This window comes from Biomphalaria glabrata, chromosome 5, assembly GCF_947242115.1.
Source record: "Biomphalaria glabrata chromosome 5, xgBioGlab47.1, whole genome shotgun sequence".
Lineage (NCBI taxonomy): Eukaryota > Metazoa > Mollusca > Gastropoda > Planorbidae > Biomphalaria > Biomphalaria glabrata.
In genome coordinates, this window is record NC_074715.1 from 23,297,587 (window position 1) to 23,316,275 (window position 18,689).

At 36.3% G+C, this 18,689-nt stretch overlaps 1 protein-coding gene across 1 annotated transcript in view; it reads left to right on the plus strand.

Annotated features, from left to right (window-relative positions):
• Positions 1-414: 414 nt before the first annotated feature.
• Positions 415-18,689, plus strand: part of LOC106065455 (protein patched homolog 1-like) — a 44,153-nt gene continuing 25,878 nt past the window's right edge. Inside the window, exons 1-9 of the mRNA XM_056030742.1 lie at positions 415-861; positions 1,778-1,970; positions 8,916-9,102; positions 9,188-9,257; positions 9,470-9,567; positions 17,662-17,785; positions 17,992-18,081; positions 18,240-18,361; positions 18,486-18,633. Of these exons, the coding sequence (XP_055886717.1) occupies positions 757-861; positions 1,778-1,970; positions 8,916-9,102; positions 9,188-9,257; positions 9,470-9,567; positions 17,662-17,785; positions 17,992-18,081; positions 18,240-18,361; positions 18,486-18,633 (1,137 nt within the window). The 5' untranslated portion in view covers positions 415-756. The remainder of the gene's footprint in view (positions 862-1,777; positions 1,971-8,915; positions 9,103-9,187; positions 9,258-9,469; positions 9,568-17,661; positions 17,786-17,991; positions 18,082-18,239; positions 18,362-18,485; positions 18,634-18,689) is intronic.

Genomic DNA, 18,689 nt, shown 5'->3' on the forward strand with positions numbered 1-18,689 from the left:
CTAATGGAGCTGGGGGGGGGGGGATAAGGAGTGGGGGGGGGGTAGAATAACTGGATATCTAACACCTGGGAGTCCTTTTGGCAGAACTTTGAGACAAGTCATTTTCGTCTATTATGAAGGCGCTATCTGTAGTTACAGTAGAACGTAAGATACTGCTTTCACGTTCTCCACAGATGAATTTTTTTTTCTCTAAAGCCCTTTAAAAGCGTGTTCATCTTGGGTGGTCTCTCTACTTGGGTGAGCCGTTGCTAGGCAACTAATGTTGGGCCGGTGTTACACGGGCAATCCTTTAGATAATTGACCAATCGGCGCCGCGATCTGCTCAACATCAATCACTTCGCAGTAGGACAAGGGGCGGAGCCAGCATGCAAATCCGAGAAGGCAAAGAGGAAAAAAAAAGTTTTTGTACCTGTATTCAGCGTTGTAAGCCAAGACTGTGAGGCAAGTTAGGTAGTGGGAGAGAAGTCTCAATGGTTTCATACACACACAGATTTCAATTGTTGTGCTTCTTTTATTGGATTTCTAAGTGTCTAAACTAGTGTTTCCAATATTCACTATGGATTACTTACTGTCGACACGTGCTAGGTTTAAAGGCCACGAGCCAGACTGAGAAAGTAAAACTTTTTGCGTTTTGTTTCTTAAACTTCGTGTGGCGATTAGAATCTATCTAGTTGTAGATCTACTGTGTTTTGCCAATGTGATCGTGTAGAATCCCTACCACTCTGATGATCACCGAGGGGCCCTGAGCCTAGAAGTATGTCCAACCGGTCTAATAGGACTGACCACCCTAAGGCCGACCCCGAGCTTCTTACCAGAACTAGTTGGATAAATGCTGAACTCGCTTACAGACAAGTTAAAAGGGTGAGTACGGCGTGTTCGCTCGTACCCGACACACAACACACCGGCTTTACACGGCAAACATTGGCGGCAGAGGCTTCAAATTTGAATTAGATCTAGAATAACTTCTTACACCACAGTATTTAATTATATCACCTTTTTGTCATACATCCCAAATTTAGATATCGACCAAGATCTATATTTCTAGATCTAAAGTCTATAGATCTATATCTAGTCTAGATCTACAATAATTTAAAGAATAAAAAAGTAAACTATGTGCCAAGTGACCAGTCTTAGTTTGTTGTGGCTCCTGAAGAAAAGCTTAGCCATAAAACCAATATTATTTATAGTTATGGTAAAATGGACACTGAAAGACGAAAACACACATCCTAAACTTGACAAAGCAGACATTTACATTTAATTTTGAGTCTCTGCCTTGATCTAGACACTAGTGTATATATATCCTATTTCAAATAGACAGCAAAGTAAGACTCAAACTGGAAACAGTTATTATTGCATAGAAACCCATTTCAGTAGTTTGTACAGAAAACTAAGACTGGACAAGTTTATAATTGTATTTTATTTGTATTTATTTATGCTACACTGTACCAATGCATATAGCTCTGTTTGTTAATATAACTGACATTCATAAAGGCCCTAGATTATAGTCTATGACTATGTTATATTATTGATCTTAGTCTCTTACAATAGTTCACATACTAAGGCGAAAGTCTAAGACTCTAAGGTGCAAATGCCAAAGAGGTTGATTTTTCTTTTATATTGTCTAGCTTTTTTTTTTTTGTGTACAATGAATTCTTTCCTAGATGCATCTATATGGTCTAAGCAAAATGATATAGAACAGGCATAATTTAAATATTTGATGCTCCCATACCCTCATAACTTATTATAAAATTATTTTAAATTTTATTTGATATTTCAGGGTCGTGCAAATGGGAATACTTGTGCCTTGTGGTTAAGACTACATCTACAGAAATATTTGTACAGCATTGGATGTTTGGTACAGTTACACTGTGGCAAAGTCACATTCTTGGGATTATTGTTGCTGTCTCTTTGTTGTGTTGGATTAAAAACTGGACATTTGGAAACCAATGTAGAGGAATTATGGGTTGAAGGTATGAGCATATTGCTTTATACAATTTAAAAAATGATTAAAGAACTACCATGACTAATCTACATCTCTAATACTGTACTAACAGAATTGGCTTCTTGTCATATACATATAGTTTAATAAAATAATCTCTGGGTAGCTTTGCCTTGTGAATGTAGAGTTTTTGGGTGCATACTTCCTTTGGTGCTAAATCTGTCTGTAAAGTTGCCCAAAATTGTAATGAGTTTTCAGGATCGATAAGAATGATATAAATCTAATGTAGACCCTTTAAAATGTTCCCACTACAATCTTATAAACTATGTACTTACTGTTGTATCTATACACTGGAGTTATTGCACAAATCTTTTAATACTTCAATTTTATATAGACTACATTTTTAAAAAAGCAACAATCAAACAGAATTCATTTTGTTCTAAAATTCTTATTGACAATCATGTTATGTTGCTATTCTCTACAATTATGAACCTATACTAGATCTAGATCTTTTTAAATACTGATTGCATGTATTTTAAATGTTAACCCTTTTACTTTGTTTCTGACTGATGTTCATAAACCTTTAAATTCTAAGTTTGTTGGCTAAAATAACATTTTAAAAGAAATCTCCAACTAGGCCTATTAATTGTAAACATCCTCAAATTCAAAGATCTTTCATAATTTTTTACAAAATTGAAATACTTTTTTTTTCTTTCGTGTAAAATAAAAATTGCTTATGTTTTATGTAGACCTTAGAATGTTTAGATTCTTAGTAGATCTATCTTTCTCTCTCTCTCTCTAAATCTATCTTTCTCTCTCTCTCTCTATATATATATAAGTAAACTACATTATAACTAGATCAAAGTATGCTAGTCTACACTATAGACTATACTAGTCTTTGTTAGTTTTAAGACTTAAGTTAAAGTCTAGCAAAAAGTGTTCAAAGAAAATCGGTTTGTTTATGAACTGACTTTTCTTATCTTAGAGTCTGTTAGAGCTTCAGTTATGAAGCTAAAGAGGGGAAAAAATACATGAATTAAATATTTTATTACTTTTTTTTTTAATGGCTCGGGGCTCTCATTAAGTTTCTATAGGGTACCTGAGAACACTGAACCATTGTAGCGTTTAAATAGGCCAGATTTTTATCGAATTTTATTTGAAACATGCCAACTCTTTTTTTAACCGTTCTCTGAGGTTTTCCTCACAGCCGCCATATTGTGACCTAGATAAAAATGCTGTGTGTGGTCCTGTACTATTATTGAAACGTTCAGCAAAAACGGGAAAGGGGGGGGGGGGGAGTGAAAGAAAAGGTTGAGCTGAAATGTGCTGGAGGAGATACAGCGTCTGTTTAACATTTAACATCCATAATGCTAGACAGACAAGGCTTTTCATTAGATTAATTTTTTTATAGTTCAATTTTAAAATTTGATGCTAGCTAACTCTTTGGAACTATTTAGCCCTAATTTTTGAAGCTTTGGATTTTTTTCCCAATTAAAAAAAAACGGTATTGGCTTAAATGATTAATACAATGAATAAATCTTACTTACTTATATATATATATATATATATATATATATTATATTTACCACTAAATTCAGACTAAGGTTGAATTGTAACTGATCTTTTGTTGCATAAGTCATAAAGTGTTTACAATGACTACATCTATTATGGTATATTAGCTGCCGTGCCATAGCACATAGAATTCGTATTTTATATTTATCGTTTTCTCTTGCCAATATTTTTTTTTTAAAAAGCACACAGTCGCCAGCTTTTTGAAGTATAATTATTTAAGAGTGGGCCTATAGTAAGTTAATTTTTTAAAAGTTCATTGGTTCTGGTTAGACTGGATACTATTATACTATAATTTGCCAATTTTAGAATCGTCTAAAAAAAATAATGTTGACCAGATGAACCTCTATTTGGCAATTAAATTTGGGTCTTGAGGTTCAACTACGATGCATGCGGTAACGTTATGACCCAACATTCTCTTTAAATTAGACCTACCTATCACGACAATGAACATTGGCAATGTGCATATTATATAGATATATTTATAGCACATTTCTTATTCCATATGCTAGGACATTGTACATAAATGTTCAATTTTCCCATTCTGTTTAGAAAATTGAAGATGTACGTATTAAGAGAAACTTGTGTTGCGCTTTGTTTATGTTAACATGCTTTAGTTGTTTGTTTTTGTATTCCGAAATTGAAGCATTAGTTTTACAATTAATTCTTTATTTCTTAACTTATTGTACTGCTTACAACGTTTAAAATACTTTAAGTAAGATAATTTAGGGATTAAATTTAACCTATTGTATACAGTAGATCCATATAATTAGTAGTCTCTTGGTCTATATATCTTCACAAAGTAGTGCCTTGGTAAGAGAGACCTACTAGATGTACCAAAACCTACAAAAAAACACGCCCCTTCTCCCTTCATATAAACATCTCTGTACAGACTGGGTACCGACTGCCACCACATTTTCTAAACAGGTTCACTATAACCAACTTCTCCACCCTAACTGTTGCTGCGCCCCCTGCACACTCCCCCTCCTCCCCGTGTTATTCTCTGAGACGATGGAATGCACGTCCTGTGTGGTATTGGCAGACACTTCCTCCCCCACCACCTCCTTGTGTGGCTTACCGCTCCCCTCCCCTTCTTTAGCCTCAGCGTAAGTTCTCTCGGTGAATTGTTGCCCTTGCACCAGCCATATTATAGTCTTTGTGTTTGGGCGAATAAAAAAAAATATCGAGACGAGGAGGAGGGGGGAAGGGGTGAAGATAGAGCAGAAAGAAATGAAACTCAACATGTAAATAATACGACTGTTCCTTTCTCCTGCAATTACTGTTTAATTAATGGGGGGGGGGGGGAAACGTTTTTGCGATGAACATCAAAGATAAATAGTTTCTTTGGCTGGAATGTCACGTGTCTGGTGTAATGGCAAAACCTTGTTGATGTCTAAGAGCTGAGCCGAAGGCTCTTCGAACTCTAAGTTTGAAAAAAAACCTGTTTGGACGCCAAACAGTAAAAAACAAACAAACCTGTGTGAACACACAGTTCTGTTTGGGAGAGACCCTAGACAATGCCTATGTAAGGCATTGCTGTTGACCGATGCGTTCGGCCCCCGACACGTGGACTAGAGACACGGCCGAAGGCCGAGAATGCACCGGGGACTTCTGCCATTTTCCTTCAATGTCATTGGGTTCTAGTACAACATTGTGTCTTTTTGTTTCTGTTTCTAGTTTCTTTGACTGTTGTTGTTGTTTTCACTGGCCTAAGAGGCTCGACTTATTTTGTGATGGGCACATGTTCCAACTACATACATGTTAGGAGTCTTCACAAGAGGACATATATATATATCTGTTTTATCTTATCTTATATAATGACGTACATAGGCCTACGTCACACACACAGAGGTTTACTTTCAAGCCAACTATTCGTGTAGACTTATTATTCCACGTGGACATTAGTGGGATGCCTAGGGTTAACATCTCTAGTGGGATGCCTAGGGTTAACATCTCTAGTGGGATGCCTAGGGTTAACATCTCTAGTGGGATGCCTAGGGCTAACATCCCTATTGGGTTATTGCTTGCATTTGGAATTTAGATTTTTGTGACATCGTTTCATTTGAAAAACCAAGTAACTTTCTCTCCCTCCCTGTTTCCCTATTGTTGTTGTTGTTTATATATAAAGGTCTTATCATATTCCATTCTTCTGTCCTTCACTTCTGTCAGTATATTGAAAAAAAAAATATCCCCCCCCCCCAAACAAAAAGTCAGAAACAATGTACACATGCTTCAAAACTGCATTTTGCATATCTGTATATGTTATGTTCACGTGACGCCCAGTGATATTCATATTAAATGTGTAACTTGGCCTAACATGAGATGCTTGTTTTACGCGTCCTTGTTTTGGGTATGTGAATGTTGAAAAGACTAGAAGTACTCTACACATAATATCTTTAGTCTATAAATCCTCACACTTAAAACACTTTGCGCGTTGTATATAGGAGATATTCCTATATGGGGGAACAATTAGAAATACCTCGATTGTTTGGTGTCTCCGGTATACAAAACAAAGCAAGTGTTGATAACCAATGTTAATAGTAGTAGTATCAGCATTATTAGTATTTAATTGGCAACAGTGAAGATTATTTAAGCGTCCTTGACATTTTTTAGTATATCGTGAAAATCTCCAACACTTGTTTTCTTGGCTCTGGATGTTAAACCTTCATCAAGTTCCTGAGTTCTAAAATTTTGACAAAGAACTTGAGATAAATTCAAAAGGATTATCAAAATTTCGGTACAGTGTAAAAGATATATCTAACCAAAGCTAGTTAAAGGTAACGGGTGACTTTGAAAACTAAAGTAAGAAATGATTGGATGCTTTGAAAGACACGAGAATTAGTTAGTTCGAACAGAGTGTCATGACAGTTGTCAATACGAACAGAGTGTCATGACAGTTGTCAATACGAACAGTGCATTATAGAACGTGATGGCAAGTCATGAAAACACCCCATATAAAACAATGTCTTTTTTTTTGTCTGCTGCTGGGTGTTGGGGCGGTACGGAGAAGGTTAAAAAAAACCACAGCCTTACTTTCTGGTGGCCAGGTAGCCATTTAGGCAGAGTTAGGAGTCCAAAAAAAAAAAAAAGGTGTGAAACTTTGACAGAGGAAGAAATAATGTTAAATTTCTGTGCACAAAGAAATAAGTGTCATAAAAATCTGTGTGCACGAGGAAATAAGTTTTATATAAATCTCTGCAGTATATCAGTGTCCTATATGTGTGCACAAAGAAATAAGTGTATATTAATTTGTGTTGACCAAGAAATAAGTGCTATATTAATTTGTGTTGACCAAGAAATAAGTGCTATATTAATTTGTGTTGACCAAGAAATAAGTGCTATATTAATTTGTGTTGACCAAGAAATAAGAGCTATTTTAATTTGTGTTGACCAAGAAATAAGAGCTATTTTAATTTGTGTTGACCAAGAAATCAGTTTATATTAATCAGTGTGGACGCACTTTTAGATGCAAACCTTTGATCAATATCAATGTATTTTTGAGTGTCAAAACAATACATTGCTATATACACGTCTGAATGCGTGACCTATTTTTCTATATAGCCTTCAAGTAAACGTCACTATCGGTGTTACATATTCTATACTGTTAAATACGCCACTTTTGGTGCTATATGTATATTGTATTTGTGTGTGTGTGGTTGTTGTGGCATCCCACAGCCTCGTTAATAAAATATGTTGGTCTCAGCATCATCTCTTAAATTAATAAGTAGCCATTGAACTGTTTTGATTGGTCAAATGGGCTGTCATCTGTTGGATCGTTACATAGTCACCCAGTGCCATCATCTCTTGTCAATGTTGCCTTTCTTGCTGTTTTTGTTGCAGAAATAATCTGCATTCCAAATGCTCAGCTGTTTTTTATCTGTGTGTGACATTGATCGCTATTAGAACAGTAGTATTGAAATGTCCACTTCAACTGTTGCCAACAGTTAACTGAGGGGAATCATGTGCTCGGCACAGCCAATTGGACATTCCTTCTATAAGCGTATTTCGGCTACACAGTAATGACATAAAACTCGAAGTATGAATCACAGACTGCTGCTGGATTTGAACTTGAGACACCTAGCCGAGCTCGATTGGACTTGATTCCCCCAAGCCCCCACCCACCCACCAACACACACATTTTTTTTTCAAACACAATTAAGAATTAAAAGTGAACCCTCGCAGATTTAAACGAACAATATTTCAACGTATAGACTAATAGTACTGTAATGCTTCTGTCTTGTGATAATGAAAATATTTGTGCTGGTCATCTTCCTCCTCCTCCCTGTAATGAGCGGTCAGTGTGCTGCAGAAAGATATTAAGGTGCTACATAGGGGAAAAGTCGCTGCCAAGCCTTGAATTACCAAGATTTAACGCTACGGAAAATGCTGCCCAAACTATTATCCATTATATCATTTCACGTCTCTCTCCTTTTCTCTCTCTCTCTCTCTCCTCTCTCTCTCTCTCTCTCTTAGACTGATTCATGTCATCATTGTCAACTATTATATATTATATCATTTCACGTCTCTCTTGTCTCTCTCTTCTCTCTCTCTCTCTTAGACTGACACTTGTCAACATTGTCAACTATTATCTATTATATCATTTCACGTCTCTCTCTTCTCTCTCTTAGATGGACACTTGTTAACATTAGTTAAGCTTCCTCAAAACTTAGAAGCTATCGGGTGGAGGGGAGGTGTGAGTCAACTAATATTAAATATCTCATTGTTAGGGTACAAAACATGCCAGCCCCATGCGTATTTCTCCCTATTTATGTCTCCCTATTTATGTCTCCCTATTTATGTCTCCCTATTTATGTCTCCCTATTTATTTCTCCCTATTTATGTCTCCCTATTTATGTCTTCCTATTTATTTCTCCCTATTTATTTCTCCCTATTTATTTTTCCCTATTTATGTCTTCCTATTTATGTCTTCCTATTTATGTCTCCCTATTTATTTCTCCCTATTTATTTCTCCCTATTTATGTCTTCCTATTTATTTCTCCCTATTTATTTCTTCCTATTTATGTCTCCCTATTTATTTCTTCCTATTTATGTCTCCCTATTTATTTCTCCCTATTTATTTCTTCCTATTTATGTCTTCCTATTTATGTCTCCCTATTTATTTCTTCCTATTTATTTCTCCCTATTTATTTCTTCCTATTTATGTCTCCCTATTTATTTCTTCCTATTTATTTCTTCCTATTTATGTCTTCCTATTTTTGTCTTTCTATTTATTTCTTCCTATTTATGTCTTCCTATTTATGTCTTCCTATTTATTTCTCCTTATTTATGTCTTCCTATTTATTTCTCCTATTTATGTCTCCCTATTTATGTCTTCCTATTTATGTCTTCCTATTTATTTCTCCCTATTTATGTCTCCCTATTTATGTCTCCCTATTTATTTCCCTAGAAGGTGGACGCCTAGAAAAAGAGCTGCAGTATATGAAAGACACAATCGGAGTTGGCAGTGGCACCAGCTACGAACTCATTATCCAGAGTCCTAAGAAAGGAGTCAGCCTTCTGAATATGGAGTCGGTCCTGTTTCACTACCAGGCGGTGCAAGCGGCCACAAAGATCAAAGTGGATATTGATGGCCTGTGAGTTGATCATTTGTTTACCATAAGGTGGTGAATTGCATTTATAGATCAACTAGTGTTTTTATTGAAATTGTTTGTATTTCAGAACTTGGTCTTTCAAAGATATTTGTTACACACCCAGTTTTCCAGTAACAGAAAATTCATTTGTTGATATGGTGAGTCAGTCCTACAATTACTCTTCCTCTCTCTATCCCGCGCCATCTCTCTTGTTTTCTCTCTCTCTCTCTCTCTCTCTCTCTTCCTTTTGCAACTAATGTAATAAATATTTCTTTTAATATTACCATAAATATTTCACATTTCAAAAGATTTAGCTTTCATCTTATTTCACTCAAATGTTACCACAATATCGCATCATGTTTCTCCACAGATATTGGAAAGTATATTACCTTGTGTCATAATTACACCCATTGATTGCTTCTGGGAAGGGTCCAGATTGTTAGGACCAGACCCACCAGTATTGACTGGGTAAGTTTGTTTACTCTTGGTATTCTAAGTATTAGTCCAAGACAATCCTGTCTCTACATTAATGCGTGATTCCTCCTCAGTAGGTTTAAAACTATTTTTACCTGACCCATTTCCCTCCTGACCTAATTACATTCTTATTAGTTTTTTTTCCTTTCAATTATAATTCCGTACTAACGCTTTTCCTGTTTTGTAGTTGTTGCCCTAATTTTCTAAAAATAAAAATACACGTGGGCATTATTAGTTTTGTTTTTTAAATGTGTGTCGTATTTTGTTTTGTTTTTAATCTGACTGAAGCTCAATAAGCCCTGTGTATCTATGCATTATGTGGCTCTACTTCGAGTCTACTAGTAGACCTATAGCAGACGAAATGGTACACTGGTAGAATATAAAAAAAAAAAACAACCTAGGCCTGTATCAGTACTAGTTGGTACACTGATACACAAAAATCTAGACCTATATCAGTACTAGCTGGTAAACTTGGTACACAGAAAGACATGTATCAGTATTTGGCACACTGGTACAAAAAACCTAGGCCTGCATCTGTACTAATTGGTACACAGGTACGAAAACAAAACCCAGCTTGTATCAGTACTAGTTGGTACACTGGTACAAAAAAAACCTAGGCATGTGTTTTCTTGTTGTTGTTTTTTTTTTTTTTTTTACCTTAAAGAAGAAAAAAATTGTTTCGCCATCTCTACGTCACGGCCTTGGATTACACAGCCACATCTATCATCTGAGTAGGTTCCCCTGTTCACTCCCACCGTCCCCTCCCCACATTACCCAGTGTTCCTCGCGTACAAATCTTCATAAGAAGAAGGGAGGGGGAAAAACAACTTTCCTTTCTTTTTCTCCCGTTATGCTTGGTGTATGTGTTTGTGCGTGTTCCCTGTAGCAGGTACGTCATAGACTAACAATATGTGTCTTCCTACATACCACCATGACCTGGTTACGTTCATTCATACAGTAGATTCTCCAACATTTTTTTTAGTAGTGTGAATAGTCCTACATAGAAACGGCGGTTACTCTCTCTGATTTTAGGAAAATTCCATAACTGTTTGGGGTTACTACTCCTTGCTCTTTCGGACATTCTTGCAATGATTGTGCTAGCTGAAATGATTTGAGAGTGATTTCTCTAGTAGACGCTTGTTAAGTAAAAATAGACTAATCATTTTCAGGGGAAAAAACATGACAAGTCAAAATTTTTTTTTTTTGCTCATTAAGTAAAAAGACATTGTTTAAAGAACGTGTATAATTTCACTGCAGAATGGAGATATTGATCTAGATCCAGTAGATGACACTGTCTTTACTGAAGATCAAGACCTAGTAGAAAATGTGTATGTTTCGTAGATCTTGTAAGATCTGTTTGTAAAATATAGTATATTCAGATGTTCTGTCAATGATAGCAAGTCAAACAAATATATTTATAGTGCAAGATGTTGAAGAGAGCTTGTGTTTTCACACAAACTCTAGGCGGCCACGTTGGGGTCCATTGTTATGGTCTATAGGGCAGATGATGTAAAGGTCATCTGTTTCTGTGGCCTTCTATGTCATGTGGCCAGCACAAAGACTTTTCCCCAACTAAAGTCAGGTGTAGCCAATAGACCTGGGTGAACTCAGATTCGAACCCGGGACCCCCAGTTTGGAAGCCAAGCGCGTCAAGATTTTAGTACTAAACGGACATTGAATATTCAATAAAATATATAAATATGTAGTTGATGTTTAGTAACTTGACTGCGCATATGCTATGTGTCATGATTATTGAGCAGACAGAAATGTATAGACTGGTCAATGAGACACATTTTTATTTGCTTACCATGCTATCTATACTGATAGTGTAAAAAATACAATGGTCGTTGAGGTTTCTATGACTTTGCTATTCACCCAAAAGAATCGGTATACAACATAATGCCAACAGCTGCCAAACTTTGCCTTCGTGAACAAAACAAAAAAGCGCTTAAAATTCTTTGCAATCCTATTTCTATTTTGTATGATTTCCGATTAAAACATGACATAATATGTCTGATGTCTCAACATTTCTTGTAATAGTAGATTTAGACTTTAGTCAAAATCTTGGAAGATAATTACCAGAGTGTGCTATCGCGTTCATAGCCGAGTAGTGCAAATTGAACTTTAGTTTAGTCCTGTTTAAACAAAGGATTAGAAAAAGGAGTCTAGATTTAGATCTAGGTATCGAGATCTACCATAAAGGGAACTTTACTTAATACTAAAATCTTGAATGTATTTCAACAAACGTAAGGTGTATTAAATTTGGCTAACTGAAAGCAAAATGGCGACACATTTTCTCTTTGAAAATCTCGTGACACAGGCTAACACCCCCCCCCCCCCCCCACTGAATACACTTTGTTTTGACTCATATTGTTCTTGTTCTCATATAAGATAACTCTGCACTGACTTCAAGGAAAGATTCTCGCGACCTTGTATGGGAGTGTTCATTCACAAAGAAAAAATTCTGGTTCAGGCTTCGTCATAATTTAATGTGTTTTTTTTTCTTATCAATTGCCCGCAACTTAAATGAAGGTTGCTTGTCGACTATAGCGGCTTATTTTCTTTCTGATTGAGTACCATCCAATATCGTCTGCAAGGCAGCAGTTGTTTCATTTCAGAGTTGCTTCTTGTTGGGTTGTTATCTGAAGCTGATGAGGTTCGTCTGGGTTTAAAAGGTGTTGAATCGTTGGCCTGTAGCTCCAAACAGCTAGTCCAACTAAACCAGTGCTGGCGTATTACATTCTTAATCTAGAACTTGAAATAAACTTGAGACTTTTAAAATAAATATAACTCCAATGTAGAAACGCAAATGAAATGATGATAATTCAAACTCACTCCAAATACACACGTCTGTCGCAGTCTCCCTCCCCACCGTTCACATCCCTAGTAACTTGGACTACGACAGATGTTCTCGTGATGTCATCAGAATCTATTCAGCTTACACAACCAAACCATACGACACCTTTACTCATACTAATACCCGAAACTCCCAAGCACACTCCATAACAAAGGGCAGTCTACTTGCTTACTGCAATCCTTTTCTTGGACTAGTGAGGTGATTTGGTGGAATTGTCAACCCACTACAGACCTTATGCTCTATGCTGTTGTTGTTTTTTTCCCGTCTATATCTTGACATTTATGTCAAGCCTCTAGCTATCTACCAAATATCTAGACTATAGCCAGAACATCTTATTTAATTTTACATAAATATCTAGGAGACGACCCTGCATTTCTGTGAACTGTGAATTGTTTAGTGCATGTATTAATCATTCTTGTTAAGTAATTATTTTTTTTTTGCTAAGTAGATGTGAATGTGTTGTTTTTTTTTTTAATATAGATCTAGATATGGCTATTAAAATACAAACTTCACAACGCCCGTACTAGGAGGAGTCTTAGAGTTGACGGTAACTGAAGACCGCCGGGTCGTCTCCTACTTGACGAGAACGTACAAAGCCCTTCCATGATCTTGCATACATTACGTCAGTTTGAAGTGGTCGCCCTGTGTGGTCGTCCTAGCTGGCAAGCTCCCATCACCACCCTTCTGTTACATGGCAACCTTGTCAACCTAATGTTAGGCCAGATTTTTAGTCACAAACTTTGTGGGAAAGAGAAAAAAAAAAGAGGGGGGGGGGTTCGTCTTTTTCCATTCTAGGTCTATTTGTTATAGAACTTGTTTGGCTCAGAGACAAGTGTTTTCATTTCACAAGTTGTTGTTTTTTTTTTTTACATTTTCAAAATACAATTTAAATTATTAAAAAAAACTTCTAGTGTTTATAATAGCAATATTATTTCTGGGGAGTTCTGTGTTTTTCAAGTAAATCACTTTTAATTAAAACCTGAAAACCTGGGAGGTCAAGTGTCGTATAAATGTCTTGGTGAAAGACAGCATTCACATAAGCATTCCAGGAGGTACACAAACGTACTAAACGACAGCTATCACCTAGTCCCATCGCCGGATAGAGGAATACGGGGATACATATTATGCATATTGTTTTGTTAGACACATAATAATAGACAACAATCTCCTAGCAATGTCTGCTGATAATAAAGATCTACATACAGAATTGAAAGATTCCCAAATTGAAGGATCGTTTTGATAAGTTGGTACCGTATGACCCTAGCACGTCTTTCGTTGACTAACTACACTATCTCAATGATGACTAGTGGTTCTGGACACTTCAGACCATCTGTCCAGTCGGTTCATGAAATCCATTCCGTCTCTTTCTAAAGCGGACCACCCAGATTGCAAGATCACCACGTGCTTCTCATTTTGTGTGTTTCATTGGGGGGGGGGGCTGCTTCGCTGGACGTTCATTTTTACTGGACTGGAGGGTTAGATTACAGTGTTAGTGGATGGTAGACGTAGGACTAAAGGGTCACTACAGTATCCAATTTTATGACCAAAATGACACCATTCTATTATTTTTACTTGCAATATATTTACTCACAGTATTTTTTTTTTAATTTTACTCCCATCTCAAATATTTATTTCTAATATAAAATATTTACTTTAAAAAATCACTTCTCCTATATTTTCTTTAAAAATATTTATTTCTAATCTATTTACTTATGTCTGATAATTTTCTTCAAATGTGCTTTTATTTTATATTTTAAACATATTTATAATAGCTTATTTATTTGTAATATATTATGTCCTTGATACATTTTCTTCTAATATATTTAGCTTTAATTTGTATTCCTAATCTATTGACTTCTAATAGCCTATTTATTTGTATCTATTTACTTCTAATAGCTTATTTATTTGTAATCTATTAATTTTAATAGCCTATTTATTTCTAATCTATTTACTTCATTCTAACGTTTTGAGTTTAGGCACATCGGCACAATTTAGGCCATGTCGTGCCCGTAATCCTTTAAGGATCACTCTCCCTTTACATAACATTATTTCAGTGAGTAGACATGCTAAAGTCGAATAGATGGACCACAAAGAAATTTCTAGAATTTTATTTAGACTTCGTTGGTTACCTCTAAACACGCACACGCTGCTAAAAACCAACATAAATTGTTCTTCTACCAATCTAGCCAGTCAGTCCTAGAACATCATTACGGTTCTGTCCCATTGCAGTCAATTTGGGGATTTTTACGTTGAACTTACCAATTTGAAGAACGCTTTCGTATGGTCCACTAAATAAAGCATGAGCTATAATGTGAACACTGTCTCAATATGTGGTCGTTCAGCTTCGTATCCAATCTCACTACCGCTAGTTAGTTGCTCTTTTGTGTCTTGTGTAGGTTTCAATTTACGCGAAAAGCTGAATGATTCCTACATTTTGAATGAATGTGCTCCAAACGGTGAAAGCTTAGAGAATAGTTGATTCTGCAGTGCTGAAACGTGCACACAAATGATATAAAACAAAAACATAGCTTATCAAGTTGTTTCTATTGTGTATAAATTGGATGTTAGCTTTTTTTCCCCCGCCATTTATGAAAATCTCAATTATATTCTTGTCTGTACTAAATAGAAATAGATCTATTAGACCATTCGTTGTCTAGTGAAGACTAAGGCTAATACATCTAGATCTAGGTAGACTTCTTTGGTGGCCACGCTTAAATTTTCTATGTATTGTCACGCGCTAATTTAAGGGCCCGAATATTTTCATCCTACCTAGACAGAAAGTCTGCTGAATGAAGAGAAGGGGAGATAATTTGGGGTCCATTCAAGCTGTGTTAGTGGTCCTTCCTTTGTAGTGTAGTGAGTGAAAGAGGGTTACGGTAAGCTGCTGCGGGGTTAGCCAGAGGTTACTTTGCTAAGGGGATGGCTTGGTTGATGTTACTTTTGGGTGGTCATTCTCCTTAGAACATGCTAGAACATAAAAGCAAGCTCATTTCGGGTGGATAGTTGTTTTTTTTTTTTAAACCTTAGTGTTTTCATAGCCATAGGTATCGTTGTTTTGGTAGAGCTGAGAAATTTTTAGAAACATTATTTTGAAATATTTTATATAAATCTATAATAGAAATAAATATCGCTAACTTAGTAATGGTCAAATAGTAAAGTGCCTAGCTGCTAAACTAAATGGGTAAGATTTCAAATTTTGATAGGATGTCCCATACTACATTCATTAGGCTGCATCTAAAATCTATTTCAATTGCAGAAGTTAGAAGTCCGGTTTTATGCCATGAGCAGAGCTTGGGGGTGGGGGGGGGCATGTATATCGAACACATCTGTTGGGATGGTTCCCAAGTGGAGAGTTCGAGAAGGCCGATTTACTTGCCAGAGTTTCGGAAGTTCTCTGTTTTTTCCTCACCCTCCTGCCTCCCGGCCACACCCCTCCTACTCAGTATTACCATATGCGGTGGATATCGCGAGGTGGTCCCAGATGAAATAATACCTAAGGAAACGAAAACTTGAAATGGAAAAATACATTTTAGTATGATTTATAAATGTGAACAAATTAAGTCTATCTATCTATCTATCTATCTATCTGTCTGTCTGTCTGTCTGTCTATCTATCTGGCATATATCATATCTTGCTCCTCCTCTCCCCCTCTTTCTTCTCATCTCTCTCACACACTTTCTCTCCACATTCTCTCTCTCTCTGTTATCTAAATGACTAATCATCACTTAAGATGTGCGGGTGGTAAAGACAAGCTCACTTAATTAAATGTAGAATTGAAAACATTCCAACGCCGCCTCCTCCTCTCACCAATTTTGTTGTTTGTTCGCCTTGCACATTGAAAACGTAAAGAGACCATTTAATTTGTCTAAGCCAGTCTCCTAGCCAGAGAGTTCGCTGCCACCCTCGCATACCCTCTTCTGCTTGGATGCTACCTGACCTCATTCCCCGACTCTCACCTTCTTGTTGATCTTGTGGACCACACACGTCCCAGTCAACTGTTTGACTTAGTGTGTATGTAGGCCTGAACCTCTTGACTAGTATGTAGGCCTGAACCTCTTGACTAGTATGTAGGCCTGAACCTCTTGACTAGTATGTAGGCCTGAACCTCTTGACTAGTATGTAGGCCTGAACCTCTTGACTAGTATGTAGGCCTGAACCTCTTGACTAGTATGTAGGCCTGAACCTCTTGACTAGTATGTAGGCCTGAACCTCTTGACTAGTATGTAGGCCTGAACCTCTTGACTAGTATGTAGGCCTGAACCTCTTGACTAGTATGTAGGATGGCTTGTACACTCTAGCCGAGAGTGTGGTTGACATATCAATGGGCCTTATAGATCTAAATGTATGCAAGATGGCTTGTTCAATATAGCCGAGAGTCTGTACAGCATGGTATTGTAGATTTGGTACTGTGTTCAATATTTAGATATTTCGGTAGGTTTGCGATTAATGTTTGTCAGTTACGAAAGCCTGTGTGTCTGTGTGTTTTAATAATAAGACAAAAGCAATTGCATCCTTACCTATTTATAGACAAGTGTAATAATTTATACATCGATTTTTACAGTAATAACTAACCCTAACTACTAATTCCTATTATTTAACAGTAAAAAAAAGATGTACCCGGTATTTTTTTTTTTTGCTTATTTTGTGTACTGACCACCTTAACTTACCCCGCCCTCTTTATGTCTAACTTGCCCGGATCTCGTGCTAGCTACTAGACTCTACCGGGCGGTCACTAATCACTTCTTTTATTGCTGTCTGGTCCAGACAAAGAAATCTTTTTTGACACAGACCTTACAGTAACTATCAGAGTGTCATTAAAGTTAATTGCTAGACGTCTAGACGTTGACTCGCTGTGCAGCTCATCGGTTTTAGTTTCCTCTGAAAATGTCGTGCTCATAAATGAGGGGTTGTTTATCGAAGCAGTGCTCATCCCCAAAGATGATACCCTGTGACTTCCTAAAGGGCATGGGACCAAATGTATTTGACTGCTGGACTCTTATCAGATGTGATAAAGCATGAACTTAATAAACAATTAAAATTTGCTCAAAGAAATGTCCCTCTCGTCTGCAACCTTATCAAAGAAATGTTCATTTCTTCTGTGTCCTTATCACCTCACTAAATTTCCAGTGGGCAATGAGACTAAAAATCTCTTTAAAAACTATGAACGTCTAGCGGATCATTGTAAAGTAAATAATTTATTATAATTTTTTTTGTTTGGTTTATATCTCTAGTGCTTTTTCTGGAGTACCTAGCTCATTAACTTGGGAAAATCTGGACCCACAAAATATCTTGCAGAAACTTGAGGCTTCTTCTGTAAATATTCCACTCAATGCCATGAGAGATGCTTTTCAAAGGGTAATAAGACATCATTAAATTAACCCAGTTATTTGTTATTAACATTGTGTAGAAGTAAAATATACCCAAATATTTATTTGCCTTTTTAAATCCAATGGATGCAGTCCTGTTCATTTCCTTTGTTGTCCTAGTTCTAATTTATTGAACTATTTGTTTCATTGTTGTCATGGACCACATAAAAAAGCAACAAAGTTTGTCATTTTCAGGCTGGTATCACAACAGGGTATCAAGAAAAACCTTGCTTAAACCCTAAAGACCTGGACTGTCCAAAAACTGCTGCTAACTATAACTCTAGTGTAAGTATTTCATGTCAAGTAATAATAATTAGAATCAATTGTAATTGAGAATGAAAATCCGTTTCATTTCAATCATTTTGAAACATAATTTTCTTTTTTAAAAAATGTATATAATTGTAAAATAATTTTTTATTTTCTTTCATTGTGCTATCTTTCAGCTTCCAGATCTAAGTGCTGAATTTACCAAGGGTTGTTCAGGTTTTGCCACTAAATATATGCAATGGGAACATGATCTGATATTTGGTGGTATAAAAAAGAACAAGACTGGACATATTGTCAGGTAGGAGGCATTCTTTGTTGAAATGACTTGATCTTCCATTGTGAGCATGTAGAACTTAGCAAAGGGTTTGCAACATCTAATTTAAATGACTTTAATAATTTTATCATTTTGTGCCATCGTTTAGAGTTGAAGCTTTCCAGAGCATATTACAGCTAATGGCAGAGAAAGATTTATTTCAATACTATGAAGATAACCAGAAAGTATCCGGCATTGACTGGACACAGCAGAAGGCACGGGCTGTGTTGGAGGCATTTCAAAGAAAGTTTTCAAAGGTGAACATTTTAATAATATAATTAGTTTGTTTGTTTTGTTTGTAGTTCAATATGAC